Consider the following 26,944-nt stretch of genomic DNA (forward strand, 5'->3'; position numbering starts at 1 on the left):
GTCCGTGCACCAGTCTCCCCACGGTAAACAATGTCACCCACAGGCAGCACCCGGGGAGGGTACACCCTGCAATAAAGTCTGTGGCTCCATGATCAGCCTGCTCAAGACCCACAGACAGGACAATCACACTGGACTTTGAGTGGTCCCGGTGAGGAGAAGCCCTGAACCAGGGGCTGGAGCAGCAGTGGGATGAAGACTGGTGTGATGCTGAGACCAGCTCCTCTCTTCCCCATCCACCCCCCCCCCCCTTTGGTGACTTCCTTCCTCCTGGTCTTAACGCCGAGTGTCCGGTCTGGATTCGGGCTGCGGAACTCCATCCTGGCCAATTCCGCAATGTGCGGCCGGCTGTGATTAGAGTTCCCACACAGTGGCGCAGCGGATAGAGCCGCTGCCTCACAGTGCCAGACACCCGGGTTCGATCCTGACCTCGGCAGCTGGCTGTGTGGAGTTTACACGTTCTCCCCGTGAGGTTTCCTCCGGGTGCTCCGGTTTCCTCTCACGTCCCAAAGACGTGCACGTTTGTAAATTACCCCTTTCAGTAAATTACCCCTAGAGTGGATGCGGAAGTGGGATAACGTTGAACGAGTGAGAGCGAGTGATCGATAGTCAACATGGCCTCGATGGGCCAAAGGGCCTGTTTCCATGCTTCAGCCAATTATAGCACACCTGGGCACTTGGTAAAGGACCCCTGGTTTGTTTTCAGACTTGCTGCAGACGACGTCTGTCTGAGGGTTGGGTCTGTGGGGGTGGGGAGCGGTCGACCAGTGTGAGACCTGTCTCTACCCCTCGGCACAGTGACGGGGTATCACGGGGGAGGGGAGAAATTGGAGCACCCGGGGGAAATCCAGAGGTTCAAAAGGAGAACATGTAAACTCCACACAGACAGTTCCTGAGGTCAGGATTGAACCAGAGTCTCTGGTGCTGTGAGGCAGACTGCGTGGGTTTTGTCCAGGTGCTCAGGTTTCTTCTCACATCCCAAAGACGTGCGGGTTTGTAGATTAATTGGCTCTGTAAATTGTGTAGGGAGTGGAAGCAAAAGTGGTTTAACAGAATGGGTGATCAATGGTCAGCGTGGGCTCGGTGGGCTGAAGGGCCTGCCTCTACGCTGCATCATTCAACGAATCATGGCTGTGTGAACTGCAGCGAGAGGATTGCAGGCTGACAAGACATGCCCGGGTGCACTAACTTTGTTTTATTCATGTAAATGCAAGCACTGACAGTGAGTCGGGACACTCCACACCAACCACCACCCACACGCTCCACGCAGCCTTGTTCCCGGGCCTCCGCCATTAACTAGACCGTCTTCAGCAGCTAGAGGGTGGTGCCGTCCAATGAGCTTGAGATGTTGGCCCAGGCGGGGAAGGTGTCGAGATGGAACATGGCACGGCCCCAGGTGTTGATGGCCACAGTGACTGACACCACACTGATCAGGTTGAGAACAAACCCCACCTTGACCTGAACAAAGGCAAACACAAAGGCAAAGGTTAACATCTGCCCTCCCTAGGGCTAAAGATGTCGTGGTTAGGCAGCTCCCAGGCCTGGCCAAGCTGGTCATCTGCGAGTCACGGCGCCAGGCAGAAGCCTTAAGCCCAAACACTACCAGGTTCAGGATCAGCTACTTTCCTACAACCATCAGGTTCATGAACTAAACTGCACAACCTTAATCCTGCCTCGCCAATGGAACCTATGGTTTCGGACAAGGTTCCACCTGGTAGGCTGCTCTGGAAGGTTCGATCGCATGGGTTACAAATTGGCTCAATGGAAGGAAGCAGAAGGTGATGGTGGAAGGTTGCTTCTTGGACTGGAGGCCTGTGACTAGTGGTGTGCCTCAGGGCTCGGTGCTGGGCCATTTACGGTTTGTCATCTATATCAATGATTTGGATGGGAACATACAGGACAAGATTAGCAAGTTTGCTGATGATACAAAAGTGGGTGGTTTTGCAGATAGTGAAGGTGGTTGTGTAAGATTGCAGCAGGATCTGGATCAATTGACCAGGTGGGCTGAGGAACGGTTGATGGAATTTAATACAGAGAAGTGTGAGGTGTTGCATTTTGAGACGTCTAATTAGGGCAGGATCTACACAGTGAATGGTAGGCCTCTGTGGAGTGTTATAGAGCAGAGGGATATAGGAGTACAAGTGCATGGTTCCTTGAGCATCGAGTAGCAGGTAGATAAGGTGGTCAAAAAGGCTTTTGACACATAGGCCTTCATCAGTATTGAGTATAGAATTTGGGAGGTCATGTTGCAGTTGTATAAGACATTGGTGAGACCGCATTTAGAATATTGTGTTCAGTTCTGTTATAGGAAAGACATTGTCAAGCTTGAAAGGGTTCAGAGAAGATTTACAAGGATGTTGCCAGGACTAGAAGGTGTGAGCTATCGGGAGAAGTTGAGTAGGCTGGGTCTCTATTCCTTGGAGTGCAGGAGAATGAGGGGTATTCTTATAGACATGTACAAAATCATGAGAGGAATAGATCGGGTAGAAGTGCAGTCTCTTGCCCAGAGTTGGGGAATTGAGGGCCAGAGGGCAGAGGTTTAAGGTGAAGGGGAAAAGATTTAATAGGAATCTGAGGGGTAGCTTTTTCACACAGAGGGTGGTGGGTGTATGGAACAAGCTTTCAAAGGAGGTAGTTGCAGTTAGACAGGTTCATGGATAGACAGGTTTGGAGTGATATGGACCAAGCGCAGGCAGGTGGGACATGATGGCCAGTGTGGGCAAGTTGGGCTGAAGGACCTGTTTCCGCACTGTAACACTCGATGACACTATTACTTCCATGGACGTTTTAGAAATTGTGTTTTTGCACTCGTGTTGTTTCTTCCCCGTCTTTTTTACTGTTGTGGGATTTATGTATAATTTATACGCCCCTCCCCCTCCTACTCCTATCAATACTCCACCACACACCCCTCTCCCCACACACCCTCCCCCTCCCACCGCCTCTCCCTCTCCCACCGCCTCTCCCTCTCCCACCTCCCCTCCCCCTCCCACCACCTCTCCCCCTCCTACCACCCCTCCCCCTCCCCCCACGCTCACCATATCGGACACCTGGAGCTGGCCGTAGGAGAAGGCGATGGCATTGGGCGGCGTGGCCACTGGCAACATGAAGGCGAAGGAGGTACTGAGGGTGCCTGGGATCATGACGTAGAGAGGGTTCATCCTGATCAGGACGGCCTGTCGGGGAGAGTACAGCTCAGAACATCCTGTGCTGTACTGTTCTATGTTCTGAGTTACCCCAGCATTTTGTATCTATCCTCTTTCTTAAACTCCACTTTTGTATCTGCCTCCACCACCATCCCAGGCAGCGTGTTCCAGGCACCCACCACCCTCAGGATAAAAAACCTGCCCTGTACATCTCATTTAAACTTTGCCCCTCTCACCTTAAAGTTGTGACCTTTAGGCCTTGACATTTCCATACTGGGATAAAGGTTCTGATTGTCTACCCTATCTACGCCTCATAATTATCAGGTCTCCTCTCCGATGATCCAGGTGACAAGGAAGATAATTGTTTCACTGAGAGTGGTGGGTAAATGGAACGAGTTGCCAGAGGAGCTAGATCGAAGAACATAATTTAAAAGACATTTGGCCAGGTTCATGTATAGGAAAGGTTTAGGATATAGGCCAAATATGGGTAAATGGGACTAGGTATGGTATATACTTGGCAGGTCAGGCAGCATCCGTGAGTGGTGAGTGGTTCATGACTCTCACCCCTGACTCTGTATCTTGTAGATAATGGAAGGGCTTTGAGAATGTAGGCAGTAGGCACAGAATTCCCAAATTCTGGCACAGAGGCATAGCAGGTAGAGCTGCTACCTCACAGTACCAGAGACCTGGGTTTGATCCTGACCTTGGGTGCTGTCTATGTGGAGTGTGCATGTTGTCCCTACGACTGCGTGGGGTTTCTCCAGGAGCTCCAGTTTCCTCCCAAATTCCAAAGACATGCAGGTTTATAGGTTAAATGTCCGCAGTAAATTGTCCCAGGTGTGTAGAGTGGATATGAAAGTAGGATAGAACTAGTGTTAAATGTGATCAATGGTCAGCGTATTCTCCAGATATGCTGCCTGATCCACTGTTACTCCAGCACTTTGCGTCTATCCTTGGTATAAACCAGCATTTGCAATTCTTTGTTTCTACACATTGGAGAAACACAGCGGGTCAGGCAGCATCTGTGGAGGAAATGGACAGATGTTTTGGGCAGGGACCCTTCTTCAGATGAAGACGTCTGAGTCTGAATTTGAAGAAGGGTCCCAAGGTGAAACATCTTCTGTTTGTTCGCTCCACAGATGCTGCCTGACCCGCTGAGTTCCTCCAGCACTTTGTGTGTTGCTGTAAACTCCAGCGCCTGCGGTTCCTTGTGTCTGCTCACCGTAATCATACAAGTGATAATAAACTACCTGAGCACCCTGCCCGAGGGGAGCGAGAGGAACCGATCGCCCCTTGTCCGTCGCACCTCCCCTGTGTCGGGAACGGCTGCCCGCTGGTGGGGGGAGGGGTGGGGGGGAGGGACGTACCATGGAGGCCAGGATGGGCAGGAAGAGGGTGGCAGTGGCCACGTTACTGGTGCACTCGGTGAAGCTGGCGACGAGCATGCAGAGCAGGACAGCGATGCTCCACTGTGGCAAGTTCTTCAGCGGCAGCATCTGTTTGCCCAGCCACAAGGACAAGCCCGATACCTGGGGAGGAAGAGGCAGGGATTCAGTCAGCTGGCAGTACATAGGTTGTAGGAGCAGAATTAGGCCGTTCGGCCCATCAACTCCATTCTGCCATTCAATCACGGCTGATCTATCTTTCCCTCTCAACCCCAATGAATGATACTTTATTGTCACATGTTTATCCCGTTCATACTTAGTTTTTAGTTTAGTTTAGTTTAGAGATACAGCGCAGAAACAGGCCCTTCGGCCCACCGGGTCCGCACCGACCAGCGATTCCCGCACATCAACACTATCCTACACACACTAGGGACAATTTACACCAAGCCAATTAACACTCCAAAGACGTATAGACCTGTTGCAAAACATACTTGACTAATAAAGTATGAGTAGAGTAGAACACTGGGGAAGAGGCTGTTCCTAGATCTGATGGTATGTGCTTTCAAGTTTTTATATCTTCTGCCCAACGGGAGGGGAGGGAAGAGGGAATGACTGGGGTGTGAGCGATCCATGATTATGTTGTCTGCTTTCCCGAGGCAGCGTGAAGTGTAGCTGGAGTCGACGGTGGGCGGGAGGTTGGTTTGGATGATTGCAGAGATGATAGTGAGGAGAGTGCTGGTAATGTCAGTAAGGAAGGATGACCAGATTGGGTCTGAGGTTGCCAACGTGGTTCTCTGCCCTAGCGGTGTTAGCCCTTGGCCTGGGTCTGTGGCCATGCCAGGCTGGACGGTGGTGGAAGCGGGGCAGGCCCATGCTGTGAACTCTGGGCCATGTCTAGAGCTGAGGAGATGCCACTCCGGTGGAGCGTGGAGGAGGGAGTGTCGGGCGGAGGGTGATCTGACCCCACCCTCACGCACTGGTGAGGTTTGTGATGTAATTAAAGTAAAGGGGGAGATGTGATGTAATTAAAGTAAAGGGGGAGATGTGATGTAATTAAAGTAAAGGGGGAGATGTGATGTATGTGTAATGTAAATGCCAGTGCCCCCTTGAGGCCAAGAGCAGAAGCTGGCCAATGGGCTTGTGCCTTGTGACTGAGGTCAGGAGACCTTCTAGAAGTTTCCTGGCCATTTAATGTCTTCTGTAAGACCCTGTTGTGGCTAGCACAATGAATATACGCCCGACATCTTGTAAGAAGATTTTATTACTGATCCTTCACCAGGAAACTTCTAGAAGGTCACCTGACCTCAGTCACAAGGCACAAGCCCATTGGCCAGCTTCTGCTCTTGGCCTCAAGGGGGCACTGGCATTTACATTACATATACATCACACGGTTGACCCATTTGGAGCATCGCTCGTGGCACGAAGCCTTCGGTGCTCCTCGCCGGTGCCAACTAATGACGGGACATCAACAGGAGTGCCGTGTCCCCAGGGCGAGGAGCTGCAGTCACGGTGCCAGGCCGAAGAGGGCTGCCTGCCTGCCTCCTTTTCCGGGCTTACGTTCGCGCCAGGGTGGTACAAGAGAGGGTCTACACGCCGTCCGAGGGCACCCTGGAGGATTTCCAGGACCGCTGGGGGTGGAATGCATCCTTGACAAGGACAGGGCTATTGTTATTTGAAAAGTTAGTGATGAGATAATTTGGTGATGTTGTATTATGGTGGTGGGTGTGTTGCCACTGTTTTGGTTTGTAAATATATGTTTAATATAATAATTCAATACATTATTTTTTATATTAAAAAAGAGGGTCGAGGGGTGCTGGCTGGAGGAGACCACAAAGCCTGAGATAGAGAGATACAAAATGCTGGAGTAACTCAGCGGGACAGGCAGCCTCTCCGGTGAGAAGGAATGGGTGACGTTTCGGGTCGAGACCCTTCTTCTGACTGAAAGTCACAGGAAAATGCCAGCTGGAGGGAAGGAGGGTCGCAAGTTTAAACACGCCAGGACACGACATGCTCATTGTTCCTGTATCGGGTCACTGGCGTCGGACTGGTAGCCAGCGGGTTTGTTTTAGTTCAACTGATCATGAATCATGGAATGTAAAAATGGCAGCATCTATACATCTGTCACAAGATAATATCTTGTGTGCTATATAAACTGGTACAGCACAGGAACAGGCCCTTCGGCCCGCAATTTCCGTGCCGAATATGATGCCAACTACACTAATCTCCTCTGCCTGCATGTAATCCAATCCCCCCTCCCCACACATTCCCTGCATTTCCACGTATCTAAAACCCTCTTAAACATCATTATTATATCTGCTTCCACCACCACCCCTGGCAGTGCGTTCCAGGTACCCACCACTCTCTGTGTAAAATAACTTGCTCCACATGCCTCCTTTACACTCTGCACCCCTCGCCTTCAAATTATGTCCTCTAGTCTTTGATATTTCCATCTTGGGATGAAAGGTTCTGATTTTCTACCCTATCCAGACCTCTCATAATTTAATACATTTCTATCAGGTCTCCCCGTGACCTACTGGGTTCCAGAGAAAACAATCCCAGTTTGTCCAACTTCTCCTTACAGTTAATACTCTCAAGTCCAGGCCACTTCCTGGTAAATCTTCTCTGCGACCCCTCCTCAGCCTAATCATCTTTCCTGTAATGGGGGGGGGGGGGGGCGGTCAGAACTGCACATAATACTCCAAATGCAGCCTAAACAATCTTAGAAAGCTGCATCGTGACTTCCTGATGCTTATACTCAATGCCCTAACAAGTAAAGTGAGCATACCATAGAGAGCTACAGCACAGAAAAAGGCCCTTCGGCCCACCAAGTCTGTGCCAACCATTACCTTCCCATTTACACTAATCCTACATTGATCCAATTAGGGGTATTTTTTCGTTTAGTTTAGAGATACAGTGCGGAAACAGGCCCTTCGGCCCTTCACCCACACCAACCCCCGTAGATTAACACTAGCCTGCACATACAACGGGCAATTATGCATTTATATATTTATATACCAAGCCTATTAACCCACAAACCTGTGCATCTTTGGAGTGCGGGAGAAAACTCATGCAGGTCACGGGGAGAACGTACAAACTCCGTACAGTCAGCACCCTTAGTCAGGGTCAAACCCGGGTCTCTGGCGCTGTAAGGCAGTAGCTCTACCGCTGCCCACCGTGTCTCTCCACTATTCTATTATCCCCCCCTCCCTCCAGATTCTACCCCTCACCCACAGACTGGGGGCAAATTACAGACAACAAACAACCCACCGACCAGCATGTCTTTGGGGATGTGGGAGGAAATCGGAGCACCTGGGTCACAGGGAGAATGTGCGGGCTCCACACACAAGGAGAGTGTGCAAAGCTGATTCCTGAAGCTTGTCAAACCAATGGTGAGGATGGTGGGTGGCGGGAGGTGAGGGTGGGGGTGACGGGGTGGGTGGGGGGTGGGTGGGGGGGAGGTGAGCTGAGGGGGAAGGGGGAGGGGTGGGTTGGTGATCGCTGGGACCGGCAGTGTCCAATTGTCAGTGTTACCTCACATCCTTTGGCCAGGGCAAAGCCTCCTCCCAGCAGCAGCACCACATTCCAGGGCAGCTTCTGCTGGACCACTTTCCAATCCAGGAGCCGGACGGAGTGGCCACCCTTCCGCTCCCCGGAGACATAGCCTGTGGAGGAAGGACATCATGGCCAATGTTATCAATGGCAGGGCAGAAGTGTTGGGACTGGGTTTGTGAGCAAGGGCTCTTGTCTGAGTGATGTTACCCTCACGGTATGGAAGTATCCATATGTGTTACTCCACCTAACGCTGTAATATGTCCCCTTCCCAGATATTCCCAATTTCCTTGCGCGTAACAAGGGCCCCTGGCTCTGTGAGGCAGCGGCTCTACCAGCTGCACCACTGAACTGCCTCAATATGTGCCTCAATGGGGCCACTGGACAGAGAAACAGAGCATTGCTCCTCCACACACTGGGGCCACTGGACAGAGAAACCTCTGGGCACTGGGCCTTTAGACACTGGGGCCATTGGACAGAGAAACTTAGCATTGCACCTCCACACACTGGGGCCATTGGACAACACGGGGAGAAAAGATGAGTTACGAGGGTAAACTAGCCAATAATATAAAGGAGGATAGTAAAAGCTTTTATAGATATGTGAAGAGGAAAAAAATAGTCAAAGCAAATGTGGATCCCTTGAGGTCCGAAGCAGGGGAATTTATTATGGGGAACAAGGGGAATGGCAGACGTATTGAACCGGTACTTTGGATTTGTATTCACTAAGGAAGATACAAACAATCTCCCAGATGTTATAGTGGCCAGAGATCCTAGGGTGACGGAGGAATTGAAGGAGATTCACATTACGCAGGAAATTGTGTTGGGTAGACTGATGGGACTGAAGGCTGATAAATTCCCCAGGGCCTGATGGTCTGCATCCCAGGGTACTTAAGGAGGTGGCTCTAGAAATTGTGGACGCATTTGGTGATCATTTTCCAATGTTCTATAGATTCAGGATCAGTTGGAGGGTAGCTAATGTTATCACACTTTTTAAGAAAGGAGGAAGTGAGAAAACGGGAAATTATAGACCAGTTAGTCTGACATCAGTGGTGGGGAAGATGCTGGAGTCAATTACAAAAGACGAAATTGTGGAGCATTTGGATAGCAGTAACAGGATCATTCCGAGTCAGCATGGATTTACGAAGGGGAAATCATGCTTGACTAATCTTCTGGAATTTTTTGACGATGTAACTAGAAAAATTGACAGGGGAGAGCTGGTGGATGTGGTGTACCTCGACTTTCAGAAAGCCTTCAACAAGCTTGTGAAAGCCACCAGCATCCACAAAGACTCTTCACACCCCTGCAACAGTCTGTTCGAACTCCTTCCATCGGGCAGACGATACAAGGCCTTCTATGCCCGCACCTCCAGCTTCATCCCCAGGGCCATAGCTGCTATGAACCGGTCCTGCTGAGCCGGATGGCCACAACGCATAGATCAACTTGCACTTTACCCTGTCCAAAACTGTTACAACTGTTTCGTTTCGTTGGGTTGCTGCTGTCTAAATTACCTAAATTATTGCATCGTATGGGAGGCGCATTCCCAATCTCGTTGTACCCCTGGGTACAATGACAATAAAGATATATTGTATTGTATTGTATTGTATTGTACAAGGTCCCACATAGGAGGTTAGTAGGCAAAATTAGAGCACATGGTTTTGGGGGTAGGGTACTGACGGATAGAAAATTGGTTGACAGACAGAAAGAAAAGAGTGGGGATAAATGGGTCCCTTTCGGAATGGCAGGCAGTGACTAGTGGGGTACCACAATGCTCGGTGCTGGGACCGCAGCTATTTACAATATACATTAATGACTTGGATGAAGGGATTAAAAGTACCGTTAGCAAATTTGCAGATGATACAAAGCTGGGTGGTAGTGTGAGCTGTGAGGAAGATGCTATGAGGTTGCAGGGTGACTTGGACAGGTTGTGTGAGTGGGCGGATGCATGGCAGATGCGTTTTAATGTGGATAAGTGTGAGGTTATCCACTTTGGTGCTAAGAATAAGAAGGCAGATTATTATCTGAATGGTGTCAAGTTAGGAAAAGGGGATGTACAACGAGATCTGGGTGACCTAGTGCATCAGTCACTGAAACGAAGCATGCAGGTACAGCAGGCAGTGAAGAAAGCCAATGGAATGTTGGCCTTCATAACAAGAGGAGTTGAGTATAGGAGCAAAGAGGTCCTGCAGTTGTATAGGGTCCTAGTGGGATCGCACCTGGAGTACTGTGTGCAGTTTTGGTCTCCAAATTTGAGGAAGGATATTCTTGCTATTGAGGGAGTGCAGCGTAGGTTTACTAGGTTAATTTCTGGAATGGCGGGACTGTCATATGTTGAAAGACTGGAGCGGCTAGGCTTGTATCCACTTGAATTTAGAAGGATGAGAGGGGATCTTATCAAAACATATAAGATTATTAAGGGATTGGACACGTTAGAGGCAGGAAACATGTTCCCAATGTTGGGGGAGTCCAGAACTAGGGGCCACAGTTTAAGAATAAGGAGTAGGCCATTTAGAACGGAGATGAGGAAAAACTTTTTCAGTCAGAGAGTTGTGAATCTGTGGAATTCTCTGCCTCAGAAGGCAATGGAGGCTAACTCTCTGAATGCATTCAAGAGAGAGCTAGATAGAGCTCTTAAGGATAGCGGAGTCAGGGGGTTTGGGGAGAAGGCAGGAACGGGGTACTGATTGAGAATAATCAGCCATGATCACATTGAATGATGGTGCTGGCTCGAAGGGCCGAATGGCCTACTCCTGCTCCTATTGTCTATTGTCTATTGCTCCTCCACACACTGGGGCCACTGGACAAACTGATGACACTGGAATCTCTGGGCACAGTGCTCCTGGTCACTGGTCCTCTGGCAGACACCTACCTGGCTCAACCTCCACTGTCCTGTGCCAGGGCCAGCCCCTGAAGTGTGGCCTGTTAGACGGCATTATAAACATGAGGAACGTGATGAACATCACCACTGTGGCGTCGCTGACATACCTGAAACAAACAGAGGTCGGTTAGTGTGCAGCTGGCAGGACATGTCCAGGGCACCAGAGGCAGGGTGGGCACCACAGGAGTGGTGGGCACCATGGGTCAGGGGCACGGGCGCCTGTGAACTGGTCACTGTCAGTGGTCCCGACCAAGAGTGTGTGGGATCACACCGTCCCCAGCCAATAATTGGCCTGTCAGGGAACCACCCTGCCTGAGGTCATCTGTTGCCGGCCCTCATTTGGCCTGGTCTTTTCTTGTTTCCAGTTCCTCCTCCCCCCCCAGAAACAGCCTAAAGAAGGGTCCTGACCCGAAACGTCCCTCACCCTTTTTCACCAGAGATGCTGCCTGACCCACTAGTTACACCAGCTTGTTGCGTCTAATCTTTGGAAAAACTAGCATCTGCAGTTCCTTTTTATTTCACAAGTTTAATCCGAGCAAGTGTGAGGTGATGCACTTTGGGAGTCGAATGTAAGAGGAAAGTGTCCAGATAACGGCAAGATCTTTAACAGCACCAATGGTAGATTGATCCTGAGGTTTAAGTCCACAGATCCCTGTAAGTGGCAACTCAGTAGGTGTACGGTATGCTTGCCTTCTCATTGGTCGGGTCATTGAATGAGGAAGTCATGTTGCTGCTGTAAAGGACTTTAATGAGGCTGCATTTGGAGTATTGTGTGCAGTTCTGGTCGCCCAATTACAGGAAGGATGTGGAGGCTTTGAAGAGGGTGCTGACAAAGTTTGCCAGAACGCTGCCTGGATTCGAGGGTGCCAGCTCTAAGGAGAGGTTGGACAAACTTGGATGAAACAAATTATTTTCTCTGAAGTGCTGGAGGTTGAGGGGAGTTCTGATAGAGGTTTATCACATTATGAGAGGCAAAGATAGGGGAGACTGTCCGAACCTTTTCCCCAGGCTGGAAATGTCACAGAATAGAGGGCATGGCTTTAACATGGGAGGGGCCAAACCTTAAAAAGATTGCAGGGCAAGGATATTCACACAGAGGGAACACACTGCCTGGAACACACTGCCAGGGGTGGTGGTGGGGGAAGATATCACAGTGACGTTAAGACTTTAGATTTTAGAGATACATTGTGGAAACAGGCCCTTCAGCCCTTCTAGTCCGTGCTGACCAGTGATCACCCCGAACACTAGCACTATCTGACACATGAGGGCCGACTTTACAATTGTTTGCAGAAGCCAATTAACCTACAATCCTGCACATCTTTCGAGTGTGGGAGGAACTGGAGAAAACCCCACGGGGTCACGGGGAGAACATACAAACTCCGTACAGACAGCACAAGTAGTCAGGATGGAACCTGGGTCTCTGGCGCTGTGAGGCAGCAACTCTACCGCTGTGCCACCGTGCCGTCCCCCAAGAGGCTTTTAGATAGGCACATGGATATGCAGGGACTGGAGGGATATGGATCACGTGTAGGCTGAGGAGGTTAGTTTCACTTGGCATCATGTTCAGCACGGACACTGTCGGCTGAAGGGCCTGCTCCTGTGCTGTACTTTCCCCCGTCCCCTGCACCAGGCTCTGACCTCCCTCCCCCCTCCCGGCCTCCCCCTCCTCCTCTGTGCACGGCGACTGCCTGGTAACCCCGGGCTGGCAGCGAGCCCCAAGAACTCCGGAGCACGTGCATCGCATGGCAAACAGGCAGCCTGGGGGGATGGGGAGGGAGGGGGAAGGAGGGAGGCGGGGGAGGGAAGGAAGAGAGGGAGGGAGGGAAGGAAGGTGCAGGTGGGAGAGAGGGAGGGAGAGGGAAGGAGAGAGGAGAGGACGGGAAAGAAAGGAAGGGGAAGGAAGGACAGAGAAGCAGGGAGAGGGAGACTATAGGAAAGAGGAAGGGAGAGGGAAGAGGTGGGAGAGGGAGAGGGTAGAGGGGAGGGGGAGGATAGGGAGTGCGGGTGGGTGGGGGAGGGGGAGGTCAGAGGGGTGTAGGAGAGGGGGGGAGAGCAGAGACAGGGAGGAAGGGGAGAGGGAGAGGACCTCCCCACCTACCTCATCCCCCACCCCCTCACCTCCTGATCCCCCACCTCCCCCACCCCCTGTGTGTGTGTGTGCATGTGTGTGAGTGTGTGTGTGTGCGTGTGTGTGCATGTGTGTATGTGTGTATGTATGTGTGTGTGTTCAGCACTAATTCGTTCCCAGACCCCCCCACCTAACACTAGATGAGCTTCCAGTCTATTATCTCCACAGCATGAATCGCTGCCTTGTTCATTAATCCGGCCCTGTCTCTGCTGCCAAGCTGAAGGAGGGCACAGAGCCTGAGGCTCGGAGTCCCCCGGCTCAGGCCTGGGCTGGAGACTGTTTGAGTGGCAGTGGGCAAGGCCAGCTAACAATGCTGGCACCCGGCCACTGCCCAGCACTGTGAACTGGCAGCTTGTTGTGGGAGGCAGAGGCAGGTAGTCACGGGACCACAGACTGTGTGGGAGCCTGCTTCCCTCCCCCCCTCAACACCTCCCCCCCACTCCCCCCCCCGCCCCAGTCACTGTGCTAGTGTTACATGGCAGGTCAGGCAGTACCTCTGGAGAACATGATCACGTTAAAGGTCTCGACCCGAAATATCACCTATCCATGTTCTCCAGACTTAGTGCCTGACCTGCTGAGTTACTCCAGCACTCTGTGTCCTTTTGTGTAATAATCGGCATAAGGTTCATAAGTTTAAGAGCAGTATTAGACCATTTGGCCCATCGTGTCTACTCAGCCATTCAATCATGGCTGGTGTGTCTTTCCCTCTCAACCCCATTCTCCTGCCTTCTCCCCCTAACCCCCGACACCCAGACTTATCAAGAATCTATATATCTCTGCCTTAAAAATATAACATTGTGGAATTAGTTAGAAAAAGAGTGGCAAATGGAAGGAGGTGTGAGGTAAGTGGAATCAAGAGCCCGATGGTGATGATTATTATTGTAATTATTATCTAAACTGAGAGACTGATGGTGAGTGAAGTTCTGCATGAATGGCGTGTTCAGTGCATGAAGCACAAACAGCAGCGATCAGGTCCAACTAGTTATGAAAATAGCCAGCCCATGCACAGCGTTGGAGGTTAAGAATGGGGAAACAAAAGGAACTGCAGATGCTGGAAACTGGAGCCAAACACAAAGTGCCGGAGGAACTCAGCAGGTCAGGCAGCATCTGTGCAGGGGAATGGGCAGACGATGTTTCGGGTTGAGTCTCCTCTTCAAACAGATGAAGGGTCCCGACCGGAACTGTGACTGTCCATTCTCTCCACGGATGCTGTCAGACCTACTGAGATGCTCCAGCATTTTGTTTTCAGTTAGGGGGAGGTTTTGTTCCAGCTGTGCATGGTGTTGGTGAGATACAATACAGCTGGAAAATACAGCTGTTGAGATACAACACAGCTGGAATACCGTGCAGCTTTGGTAGGACTGGAGGCAGACCAGGGAAGATTGGCCGGGCTAAATCCTGGGATGAGGCGATTGTCCTATCAAGTGAGGCTGGACAGGTTGGGCCTATAGTCTAATTCAGTGTAGTTTAGAAACAGGGCCTTTGGCCATTAGGAAGGAGTTGAGGAGAAATTTCTTTCGTCAGAGGGTGGTGAATCTGTGGAATTCTTTGCATCATAAGGCTGTGGAGGCCAAGTCAATGGATATTTTTTAAGGCAAAGATAGATGGATTCTTGAGTAGAACGGGTGTCAAGGGTTATGGGGAGAAGACAGGTGAATGGGGTTAGGAGGTAGAGATAGATCAGCCAGGATTGAATGCGGAGTACAGTTGATGGACCGAATGGCCTAATTCTGCTCCTATCACTTCTGACCTTATGACACTGCGTCTGCGCCGACCAGCAATCCCCGTACGTTTACACTGTCCTACACACACAAGGGACAATTTACAATTATACCAAACCATGTAACCTGCAAACCTGGGATAGACACACAAAGCTGGAGTTACTCAGCGAGTCAGACAACATCAGCATCTGTAGTTCTTTTCTGCACATTTAACATACAAACCTGTACGTCTTTGGAGTGTGGGAGGAAACCGTAACTCCCGGAGAAAACCCACGCAGTCATGGGGAGAACGTACAAACTCCGTATAGACAAGCTCCCGTAGTCAGGATCGAACCTGGGTCTCTGGCAATGTAAGACAGCAACCCTACCACTGTGCCACTGAATGCCCTAATTCTGCTCCGAGAACTTATGTACTATGCCAGTTAATACACAAAAGGACACAGAGTGCTGGAATAACTCAGCATGTCAGGCACCCTCTCTGGAGAACATGGATAGGTAATGTTTCGAGTCGAGACCCTAATGCGACCATGTTCTCCAAAGATGCTGCCTAACCTGCTGTGTTACTCCAGCACTGTGCGTCCTTTAGTTGCTGGGTGACTTACTCCTTGTCTTGGCTGTTGAAGAGGGAGCCCCAGCCGGGCACAAAGCCGGGCTCCCTGGTGAACCAGAGGATCACCAGCAGGACGAAGAGGCCGAGGACTAGCTTCTCAGCAAAGGACATGAGGCCCAGCTTAATGTACTCCCCCTGGATAATGCCGTAGGCCGCCTGCTCCCTCGGTGAGTTCTCCCTGTGACATCTCCGCAACTTCGGAAAACTGCGGGCGAAACAAACAGAAAAACGCTGAGAGGCTTTTACAGGCTCTGTTCTCCGACATTCCCGGCAGGGACAAGGTGATCCTGAGGGTAGCTTTGGTCGCCTGGGCCCTCGCAGGCTGGATTCACCTGCTTTGCAGGCTCCTGCCGCTAGGCCCCTGCTCCACAACTGCAGTGCATGATTCACCTGCAGCTAGGCCCCTGCTCCGCACCCGCAAGTAGGCTTCACCTGCCGCTAGGCCCCTGCTCCACAACCGCAGAGCATGATTCACCTGCTGCTAGGCCCCTGCTCCACACCCGCATGTAGGCTTCATCTGCCGCTAGGCCCCTGCTCCACACCCACATGTAGGCTTCATCTGCCGCTAGGCCCATGCTCCACACCCGCAGTGTAGGCTTCACCTGCCGCTAGGCCCCTGCTCCACACTCGCAGTGCAGGCTTCACATATGGCTAGGCCCCTGCTCCACACCCGCCTCGTCGACCCTCCCTCCCCACCCCAGCCCACCTGGTGAATGCTCGTCCACACAGAACCTGGACCAAACGCAATGGACTGCAGCTCGGTGACAGACTCGCAAGGGTTCCTGCTCCGTGGTGTCACTCACTTCACTCCCAGGAACAGCAGGTGCAGCCAGAGCCAGCAGCACGTCAACATGATCAGCATGTTCGGGAAGGAAAAGCCAAACCAGGAGGCAAAGTTGATCACATCTCCATTATCGGGGAAGATCCTTCAAAATCACAAGCACCCAGTCAGAAGGGAATCATCAAGTTCTATCATCCCCTCTGAGAGAACATGGGGGGATGCTAGAGAGAGGGGGGTGGAGGAAGGAGAGAGAAGGGGAGGGAGAGAGGGGAATGAGAGAGAAGGGAGGAGAGAGAGGGGGAGGGAGAGAGGGGAGAGAGAGGGCGAAAGGGGGTGACAGAGAGGGGGGGAGGAGGGAGAGAGGAGTGGAAGGAGAGAGGGGTACAGTGAGAGAGCGGGAGGGGATGCCAAGAGGAGGGGGAGAGTGGGAGAGAGGAGGGAGGGGGAGGGCAAGAGGGGGAGGGAGAGAGAGAGGGTGAGAGCAGGGGGAGACATGAGATGGAGATAGGAGGGAGATCACAGAGTATTTGGTGCTCATGAACCATCTGGACTCTGCAAAGGTTGCAAGCATTTGGAACTTCCTCACCCAGAAATCTACAGAGGGTGAATCCTTGGCTTCTTGGTTCTTGATCCTCCAAAATATTCCAAATGGAAATTAAACTGGAGGTGGCGGAGTATGGACTTGAATGTATTTGAAGCTGAGATTGATTTTGTCAGTTAGGGCTATGAGCAGAGGGAGGAAGAATGGACAGGAAAGACAAGCAGCCCCGATCTTATTAAATGGCAAATCAGCACGAAGGAGTGGGGCAACCTCCATCTATCTACTCCTGATGGTCTAACCTGACCTCAGCAAGAGCCTGTGTCTTCAGCAGACCAGGAGAGAAATAGGGGGCAAAGTTCCCTGAATTTTACTCTGAGAAACTCCAAACCATCCCTAATGTTAAGGGAAGTGCCCATGTTCTTATCAAAAGAAAGAATTGGGAAGACAGGGTGAAGATTCTGCATTGATGCGGGCTGGGCAGTGGCTCTCTTGGGATCTCTCCTACGGTTTAGGAGGAGGAACCTTGACTTTGGCTGGAACACATACAATGCTTCACTGTGGACAGAGTGGGAGTGGATGGGTCCACAACACACCCAGGCTTCAATACACTAAAGCATCAGGACAGGTATAGGCCACATCCCAGTTCTGCTGCTGTTAATGGAGGGGGGAGGGAGGGAGAGATTGGAGGGTGGTTAGTGGGGTGGAGAGAACAGGATGGAGAGAGAGAGAGAGAGAGAGAGAGAGGGGAGGTAGGGAGGGAGAGAGAGAGATGGGTTGGAGGGAGAGGAGGGAGAGGGAATGAGAGAGGGATGGGGGAAAGACAGAATGGAGAGAGAGGAGGGGAGAGAGTGGGAGGGGTGGAGAGAGAGGGTGGAGAGAGAGAGAGGGTGGAGGGAGAGAGGGGTGGGAGAGAGGAGGGGGAGAGAGGGGAATGCTCTCCCTCTGCTACTGATTAGACAAGATGGCGCGGTCATTGTGGGAGGGAACCATCAGCATGAGAGTGAACTGGAGGCAGGAGAGTTTGAGATATGACCGAGGCAACCTGAGAATGGTGCCACGGGTATGGAGGATGGTGAGGAAGGTCTTTAGCATGCTGGCTTTCATCAGTCAGGGCAATGAGTACAGAAGTTGGGACCTTGCGTTGCAGCTGTACAAGATATGGGTGAGGCCGGACTATTGCGTTCAGTTTTGGCCACCCTACTGTAGGAAAGATGTCATTAAGCTGGAAAGAGTGCAGAGAAAATTCATGAGGATGCTGCAAGGACCCAGGGGCCTGAGTTATAGGGGGAGGTTGGGCAGGCTAGGACTTAATTCCTTGGAATGCAAGAGGCTGAGGGGTGAACTCATAGATGTGTATAAGTTAACAGATGGGGTGAATGCACAGTCTTTTACCCAGCATAGGGGAATTGAAAACCAGAGGACACAGGTTTAAGGTGAGGGAGGAACGATTAAATAGGAACCTGAGAGGAAACCTTTTCGCACTGAGGGAGATGGGTATATGGAACGATCTGCCAGAGGAGTTAGTTGTGGCAGGTACTATAACATTATTTTAAAAAGCATTTGGACAGGTTTATGGATAACAAAGGTTTAGAGGGATAAGGGCCAAACACGGGCAGCTGGGACTAGCATAGATGGGGTACGTTGGTACGAGTTGGGCCAAAGGGCCCGTGTGACTGAGGGCAACTCACGGTGACAGGGGTGGGGGAAGCACTCACTGGCTGAACTGCCCCTTCAGCACCAGGTTGGGGCCGGTACCGGTGAGAGTGGCTGTGCCCCCGATACTGGCAGAGTAGCAGATGGACAGGGAGAGCATCTTCTGCATCCGCCGCTGCTCATCGCTGTACGGGACCGAGGATGCCCTCCTCTCCCGCTCCACGTCAGTGTTCTGAGTCTGCATCACCGGAGAGATCAGAGCTACAGCAAGGAGGTACAAGACGCCTGATCAGGCAGCAACACGCAACATAGAACAGGAACAGGCCCTTCAGCCCACAGTGTCCGTGCTAAACATGATGCCAAGTTAACACTAATCTCCCCTGCCTGCACATCATCCATATCCCTACATTACCCGTATTTCCATGTGCCTATATAAAAGACTCTTAAATCCCCTTATTGTATCTGCCTCCACCATCAGCACATTCCAGGCACCCACAACTCTCCGTGTAAAACATGCCCCACACATCTATCTAAATACAAAAACTCTCATTTGTTTGTTTGTTTGTTCCTGAACTACAGACAAAACGGTACAAGCTGGCACGACAATTTTAGGCGCACCTTCCTCACCATTGACCTGGGGGGTGTGTTTGCCAAGTTTCATTCAAATTGGTGTTATATTTTTTAAGTTATTCACCGCGGTCCCCTGTGGGGTGAGTTGGGGCTAACAAGGCGCGCTCTGGTCGGCGGTGCGGTTGTTCGGGCCCACACGGCTCAGTAATCTAAGTAACTCAGCGGGACAGGCAGCATCTCTTAGAATAGAAGTATAGTCTGAAGAAGGATCTCGGCCTGAAACGTCACCCATTCCTTCTCTCCAGAGATGCTGCCTGACCCGTTGAGTTACTCCAGCTCCGGGCAGCTCACTGGGGAGGTCCCAGGGCTCTGAACCGAGAGTGTGTGCCGGTGTCTGGCAGGAGAACCTGTGGTCCACATACCCCACAGAGAGTGGTCCTATTGTGGTCCACATACACAACAGGAGAGTGGTCCCATTGTGGTTCACATACCCCACCGAGAGTTCCTCACTCCTCACATACCCCATTCCCCACATACCCCACAGGGAGGTTGGATTGTTCCCCACATAAACCCCACAGGGAGATCCTCCAGTTCACAAATAACCACCGGGAGGTCCTCATTCCCTACACACCCCTCACAGAGGTCCCCTTCTGGACCACATACCCAAGCAGAGGTCTTTGTTCCCCACATACCCCATTAAGTGGTTCCCTTATTCCCACATGCCCCACTTGGGGGTCCACATTCCCCATATAGCCCACAGGGAGGACCCCCTTGTTCCCCACACAGTCACAGCGAGGTCCTCACTTCCCACATATCCCACACGGGGGTCCTCATTCCCCACAGGAAGGTTCCACCCACCTGGTTGATTCCCTTCATCTGTGGCATCCCTTTCCTCCAGTTCCAGGTCTCCGGCGGTCTGTCCATGTCCCGGCTCCGGATGTCCTGGCTCCGGATCTCCCGGGTGTGTGGTGGTGGTGTTGAGCTGCTCCAGCACGGCCTGGGCGATGGGCACCATCATGGCGGTGGTGGCCGTGTTACTGATCCACATGGAGAGGAACGCTGTCACGCCCATGAAGCCCAGCATTAACCTGGGCAGGACACAGAAGACAAGGCGGGTTCATGGAGGCCACCCTCCCGCCAACACCCCTTCACCCCTTCCCACAAACATACTTGGCTAATATATTGAAATTCCTCGCATGTTGCAAAACATACTAATAAATTACAATTATGATTATGATTATCAATCCACCCTTCCAGGAATCAAAGCAGGAGATTGCTGGAAACACTCAGCAGGTCAGACAGTATCTGTGGAGAGAGACACGGTTAATATTTCAGATTCAAGACCCTGCATCACAACAGGCAAGGAAAAGGTTAGGTTCAGAGAGAGACAGCATGGAAATAGCCCACCGGCCCACCGAACCATCGATGTGTAGGATAGTGTTAGTGTGCGGGGATCGTTCGTCAGCAAAGACTCGGTGGGCAAAAGGGCCAGTTTCCTCGCTGTATCTCTAAACTAAAAAAAAAATGAAACCTATTCACACTAGTTCCATGCTATAACACGTTCTCATCCACTCCCTACACACTAGAAGCAATTTCACGGAGGGCAAATTAATCTACAATCCTGCACGTCTTTGGGATGTGGGTGAAAACTAGAACACTCGGTGGAAACCCACGCGGTTGCAGGGAGAGTGTGGAAAGGTGAAAGGGGCCCAGTGTACAGGAGATGAACGAGGCAAGATTTTTTTTAACACGGAGAGTGGTGGGTGCATGGAACGTGCGGCCATGGGTGGAGAAGGAGGCAGATATGATTGTGGCTTTCAGAAAGGCACATGGATACACAGGGAATGGAGGGATATGGAGCATGTGCAGGCAGAGATTAGTTTAAATTGGCATCATGTTTGGCACAGATATTATGAGCCATAGGGGGTTGCTCCCATGCTGTGCTGTTCTACGGTCTATGTATATTGTCCCCACATCCCCATCAACTCCCCCCTGATTCTACCACGCATCTCCACACGAAGGATAATTTGCAGTGGCCAATTAACCTACCAACCTCGGCAAAAGGTTTCTGACCTGAAACATTAATTCTGGTTTCTTGCTCCACAGACACTGCCTGACCTGCTGAGTCAGCATTTTGATTTTAGATTTCCATTTTCACCCGCTCCACAGCGGTAACCATGGAGGAGTGGTGGACATTTCCTGGCCCACCACAGGTCCTGACCACCCCACCATCGAAGGGATCTAAGGGAGGCAGTGCCTCAAAAAGGCAGCCAATATCATCAAAGGCCCACACCGCCCTGGCCCTGCTCTCATCTCGCTGCTATCATTGGGGCGAAGGTCCAGGAGTCTGAGAACTGTGACCACCAGCTTCAGGAGCAGCTTCTTCTCAGCAACCATTAGGTTCTTGTCCAACAGTGACCACAACCTACCTCAGCACCAAACTACCATGGACTTTGGTTTAATTGCACTATGTACTTTTACTTTGCATCATTATGATCTGATTCCCTAGTATAAATGATAATTTATTGTATTGTTGTTTATTGTATCGTCTGAAGATGGGTCTCGACCCGAAACGTCATCCATTCCCTCTCTCCTAGATGCTGCCTGATCTGCTGAGTTACTCCAGCATTTTGTGATACCTTCGATTTGTACCAGCATCTGCAGTTATTTTCCTACACTGATTGTATATTTAGTTTTATTTAGTAAATATTTAGTAAATTTCCCCCGTGTGGGACGAATAAAGGAATGTATTAGTTACGTCATTATCTGAAAGTGGCTGTAAAACTGCAGCAGGTGAGAATTTTGTAGTTTTGTTCCTGGTGAATATGACAATTAAAATTAAATTCTCTTGACCATTGTATATGCAAGGACGTTTACTACACATGCGATGCCAGGAACACTGATGCCCCGTCACAACCAAATGGGCAGTCTTACAGAGCTGGCCGGACGCCAACCAAGAGGAGGGCCCGCAGTGCGATGCGCTTGTGGAGGTTGCAGCTCTCCACGGCCACCGCCACCATTAACCCGCCGAGGAAGAGCATGTTGGTGTCTTTCATGTACTGCTTGCACACCTGTAACGAGAGACACAGGCAGAGTGAGCTTGGCTCCACCCGCTCCCGCGGTCAAGACAGCTCTGCACTGCCACGGTGGCTCTGTGGACAGAGGTGTCCATTGGCATCGAGAGTGGTGAGTGTGTGCAGAGTTACCTGTTGCACAGAAAGCAGTGGGTGTGCGCAGAGTTGCCTGTTGCATAGACAGTGGTGAGTGTGGGCAGAGTTGCCTGTCATGCAGACAGTGGTGAGTGTGGGCAGAGTTGCCTGTTGCACAGAAAGCAGTGGGTGTGGGCAGAGTTGCCTGTCATGCAGACAGTGGTAAGTGTGTGCAGAGTTACCTGTTGCACAGAAAGCAGTGGGTGTGGGCAGAGTTGCCTGTCATGCAGACAGTGGTGAGTGTGGGCAGAGTTGCCTGTTGCATAGACAGTGGTGAGTGTGGGCAGTTACCTGTTGCACAGAAAGCAGTGGGTGTGGGCAGAGTTGCCTGTCATGCAGACAGTGGTGAGTGTGGGCAGAGTTGCCTGTTGCACAGAAAGCAGTGGGTGTGGGCAGTTACCTGTTGCACAGAAAGCAGTGGGTGTGGGCAGAGTTGCCTGTCATGCAGACAGTGGTGAGTGTGGGCAGAGTTACCTGTTGCACAGCCAGTGGTAGGTGTGGGCAGAGTTGCCCATTATGCAGACAGTGGTGGGTGTCGGCAGAGTCGCCTCTCATGCAGACAGTGGTGAGTGTGGGCAGAGGTGCCCATTGGCATCGAGACTGGTGAGTGTGTGCAACCTCGACAAAAGGTTTCTGACCTGAAACATTAACTCTGGTTTCTTGCTCCACAGACACTGCCTGACCTGCTGGGTCAGCATTTCGATTCTAGATTTCCATTTTCACCAGCTCCACAGCGGTAACCATGGAGAGTGGTGAACATTTCCTGGCCCACCACAGGTACTGACCTCCCCACCATCGAAGGGATCTAAGGGAGGCAGTGCCTCAAAAAGGCAGCCAATATCATCAAAGGCCCACACCGCCCTGGCCCTGCTCTCATCTCGCTGCTACCATTGGGGAGAATGTCCAGGAGTCTGAGAACTGTGACCACGACCTTCAGGAGCAGCTTCTTCTCAGCAACCATTAGGTTCTTGTCCAACAGTGACCACAACCTACCTCAGCACCAAACTACCATGGACTTTGTTTTAGTTGCACTATATACTTTTACTTTGCACCATTATGGTCTGATTCCCTAGTATAAATGCACAGGCAGCAGTGGGTGTGGGCAGAGTTACCTGTTGCACAGACAGTGGTGGGATGGTGGGAAGGACCGTGGACAGGGCCGTCTGTTGAACAGCCTGTCATGAACTCGCCAGCCGCCTAACACTTCAGAAGAGAGTGTGCGAGATTGCAGCCCCTGTTTTTATCTAGAGGGGCTGCCCCTCAGGTTTTGGCTGCACTGTAGCCCCACACTCCTGATCTTTGGTCACCCGGTACGTAGGAGGGTTTGCTGGTGGTGGGGAGGGACGGGGGAGGCGGTCTCCCTGTCGGTTTGCTCCTGGTCCTGGCCAAGGTGGTCATTTGCGAGTCAAGGCAGCGGGCAGTCGAGGGTTCTGCCCAATCCGGCTGTCTGCCCCTCTTCCAGGCCTACTTCCAGGCCTCTCCCTGGAGAGGGAGCATACGGTATCCAGGGCTGATCTGAGAGCTGGTGTTTTCAAACTGCACGAATGGTGGTTTTGATCAATGTAAACATTAATGTAAACACTGTAAACTGTGAATATGGAATAAAAGCTCCTTGTTACAGAAAAGAAAAGTACTATCTGGTATTTAGTCACTGGTGGTCTGTGGGTGGGGCTGCCTGTTGTATGGACTGCCGGGGACTATTAGTGCTGAGAGCAGCATTCCCACTGTTGCTGGTGATGTCCACACACAGTGGTGGACTGATGTTGGTCACAATGTCATGAGGACTTCCCTGCTGGGCTGTGAACCAGTAGTCACTGTTTGAACAGGTTGGGCCTGGCTCCAATCACGAAAGCCCAGCTAACCTCTCTGACCTGGTTCAGACAAGATCTACCCCGGCTCACCACTGGATGGTACAGCGACACAGCGGTAGAGTTGCTGCCTCACAGCGCCAGAGACTTGGGTTCGATCCTCACTACGGGAGCTGTCTTTGTGGATTTTGTACGTTCTCCACGTGACTGCGTGGGTTTTCTCCGGGTGCTCTGGTTTCCTTCCACACTCCAAAGATGTATAGGTTTGCAGGTTCAATGGCCTCTACAAATTGTCCCTGGTGTATAGGATAGAACTAATGTACAGATCACTGGTCGGCATGGACTCGGTGGGCCGAAGGGACTGTTTCCACGCTGTATCTCTAAACGAAACTAAACTAAAACAATCTTACATGGGGAAATGTACTGATCACGTGACCGTTCTATTTGTTGGTTCTGGTCGAGTGAGATGAGAAACAACCTTACTTCCTTGGACGTCATGATTCCGAACATTGGGAAGAGGAGAACGGGAAGCATGGCGGTGACGGCCAGAGGAATGACCTCCGTGCACCAATATACGGCCATCAGGAGCACGATGAATCCACAGTAGGCTTCCTGTAGGAAAAGAGAGGAAGGTAGTGGGAAAAGCATAGCCTGGATGGGAATTCCTGCTGCCATCTTCTCTTTTCCCACTTCCGCCAGTAGGTGGGAGAAGGCGACAGAAGACCCACCCTGGGAAATGTTGATAAGGCAAATGACATCAATTTACACGGTAGCGCAGCGGTAGAGTTGCTGCTTTACAGCGAATGCAGCGCCGGAGACTCAGGTTCGATCCTGACTACGGTTGCTGTACTGTAAGGAGTTTGTACGTTCTCCCCGTGACCTGCGTGGGTTTTCTCCGAGATCTTCGGTTTCCTCCCACACTCCAAAGACGTACAGGTATGTAGGTTAATTGGCTGGGTAAATGTAAAAATTGTCCCTAGTGGGTGTAGGATAGTGTTAATGTACGGGGATCGCTGGGCGGCACGGACTTGGAGGGTCGAAAAGGCCTGTTTCCGGCTGTATATATATGATATGATATGATATGATACTTGAGTAATGTAAGTGACCAAAGGTTCGATAGGTCAACGGAAGCCGAGCAAGTTCTGATGAAAGGCGGTGGGCGGGTGCCGAGTTTGGGCTTTGTTCGATCTGTCATTTCCCATAGTCAAAGGCCTGGATAGGGTGAATGTGGAGAGGAGAGTCTAGGACCAGAGGCCATAGCCTCAAAATAAAAGGACGTACCTTTAGAAAGAGATGAGAAGGAATTTCTTTAGTCAGAGGGTGATGAATCTGCGGAATTCATTGCCAGAGACGGCTGTGGAGGCCAAGTCAATGGGTATTTTTAAGGTGGAGATGACAGATTCTTGATTTGTAAGAATGTCAGATGTTATGGGGCGAAGGCAGGAGAATGGGGTTGAGAGGGAAAGATAGGTCAGCCATGAGTGAATGGCGTAGACTTGATGGGCCGAATGACATAATTCTCTTCCGTTGACATATGAACATGAGCTGTCCGAGTATCTGGGACAACGAAATGCACTGGTGTTTTTCCTTCCGGCAACTGGAGAATGTTCTATCAACCCCCTGACTTGTGCCTTTAGTTGACGACACATGAGACTGTAAATGCTGAAATTTTCAGCCAAATATACAGTGGTGGTGGACCTCAGCGGGTCAGGCAGCATCTGGGGGGAGGGGTGGACAGACAACATTTCGGATCGCAACCCGCCATCAGACTGAAGAAAGGTCCCGACCCGAAAGATAACCTGTCCTTACCCTCCACAGATGTTTCCTGGCCCGCTGAGTTCTTCCAGCACTTTGTGTTTTGTGGTACGACAGGAGGAAAGGATTCAAATCAGGCCAAAGCCTACTTTACTGTGATTCAGAAATAGTGGGATAAGTTGTGGGATAATTTGCCTGGCGTTGGATGTGGTGAGGCAGAGCCTTCGCCCAACGCTAAAATTCCTCGGAGTCAACATCACCAACAACTTGTCCAGGACCACCAATATTGAAGCGACGACCAAGGAAGCACACCCTCGCCTCTACTCCCCCCCACCTCCCCACGCCCCCCCCTCCCCACCCCCCAACCCAATCCATCGCCCGTCCCCGGCCCCAGACAGCGAGGAGGAGGCGAGACCACTGGGGACCAGGGGCAACATCTGCATCACTCGGTGCCCTTCACCCGGCAAGTGACCCCCAACCCCCACCCCTCCCCTCCGCAAATGTGAGAAACGCTTTGGCAAAGCTTCACAAAACTACCCGCGCGGAAGCTGTCAGTGAGACGCGGGACTGTCACTGGGCGTCAGGATATGGGTCACTCGGCTGGAGTGCTCACCTGGCTCCTCAGGACGAGGGGCAGCGGCAACAGTATCAGGATGGGCAGAGTGAGAGTGACAGGGTCGCGGAACTCTCGCAGCGCCATCAGGCACGACAGCATCTTCCCTCAAATGGTCAGCGCCGGCTCCCCCCCGCACCACCCCCGGCTCAGCCTCTATCTCCCCGGCTCACCCCCCCCCCCACCCACCCCCGGCTCAGCTTCTCTCCCCCGGCTCACCCCCGCTCCCCCCGGCTCACCCCCGCTCCCCCCGGCTCAGCCTCTATCTCCCCGGCTCACCCCCCCCCCCCCCTCCACCCCCGGCTCAGCCTCTATCTCCCCGGCTCACCCCCCCCCCCCGGCTCACTTCCTCCCCCCGGCTCAGCCTCTATCTCCCCGGCTCACTTCCTCCCCCCGGCTCAGCCTCTCTCACCCCCGGCTCACCCACTCCCGGCTCACCCCTCCCCCCGGCTCACCCCCCCCTACCCCCGGCTCAGCCTCTCTCCCCCCGGCTCACCCCCCTCCTCCCCACTCCCGGCTCACTCCCTCCCCCGGTAACAGCCCCTCTCCCCCTCCACCCACTCCCGGCTCACCCCTCCCTCCGGTAACAGCTTGACCCCCCCGGCT

The 26,944-nt window shown here is 51.9% G+C and overlaps 1 protein-coding gene across 1 annotated transcript; it reads right to left on the minus strand.

Annotated features, from left to right (window-relative positions):
* Positions 1-1,157: 1,157 nt before the first annotated feature.
* On the minus strand, positions 1,158-26,491 carry LOC144606488 (Na(+)/citrate cotransporter-like). The gene is made up of 12 exons (XM_078422658.1): positions 26,339-26,491; positions 24,454-24,582; positions 21,888-22,024; positions 19,812-20,041; positions 18,446-18,644; positions 16,212-16,334; positions 15,401-15,613; positions 10,941-11,056; positions 8,057-8,187; positions 4,508-4,669; positions 3,033-3,170; positions 1,158-1,455 (listed from the first exon to the last, which is right to left on the minus strand). Exons 1-12 carry the CDS (start codon positions 26,438-26,440, stop codon positions 1,312-1,314), a joined length of 1,824 nt encoding a protein of 607 aa, XP_078278784.1. The 5' UTR covers positions 26,441-26,491; the 3' UTR covers positions 1,158-1,311.
* Positions 26,492-26,944: the final 453 nt, after the last annotated feature.

The sequence above is a fragment of the Rhinoraja longicauda genome, chromosome 26, assembly GCF_053455715.1.
Source record: "Rhinoraja longicauda isolate Sanriku21f chromosome 26, sRhiLon1.1, whole genome shotgun sequence".
In the NCBI taxonomy this organism is placed as follows: Eukaryota; Metazoa; Chordata; class Chondrichthyes; order Rajiformes; family Arhynchobatidae; genus Rhinoraja; species Rhinoraja longicauda.

What these genes read in the sequence shown, in the direction of transcription:
- LOC144606488 (XM_078422658.1), bottom strand. Translation starts at nt 26,440, where the DNA reads ATGCTGTCGTGCCTGATGGCGCTGCGAGAGTTCCGCGACCCTGTCACT. An exon ending in AGATGAAGGGAATCAACCAG is followed by an intron (nt 18,645 to 19,811) that starts GTGGGTGGAACC and finishes TCCTTGCTGTAG; the next exon opens with CTCTGATCTCTCCGGTGATG. An exon ending in CCCTGGCCAAAGGATGTGAG is followed by an intron (nt 4,670 to 8,056) that starts GTAACACTGACA and finishes CTTCCTCCCCAG; the next exon opens with GTATCGGGCTTGTCCTTGTG.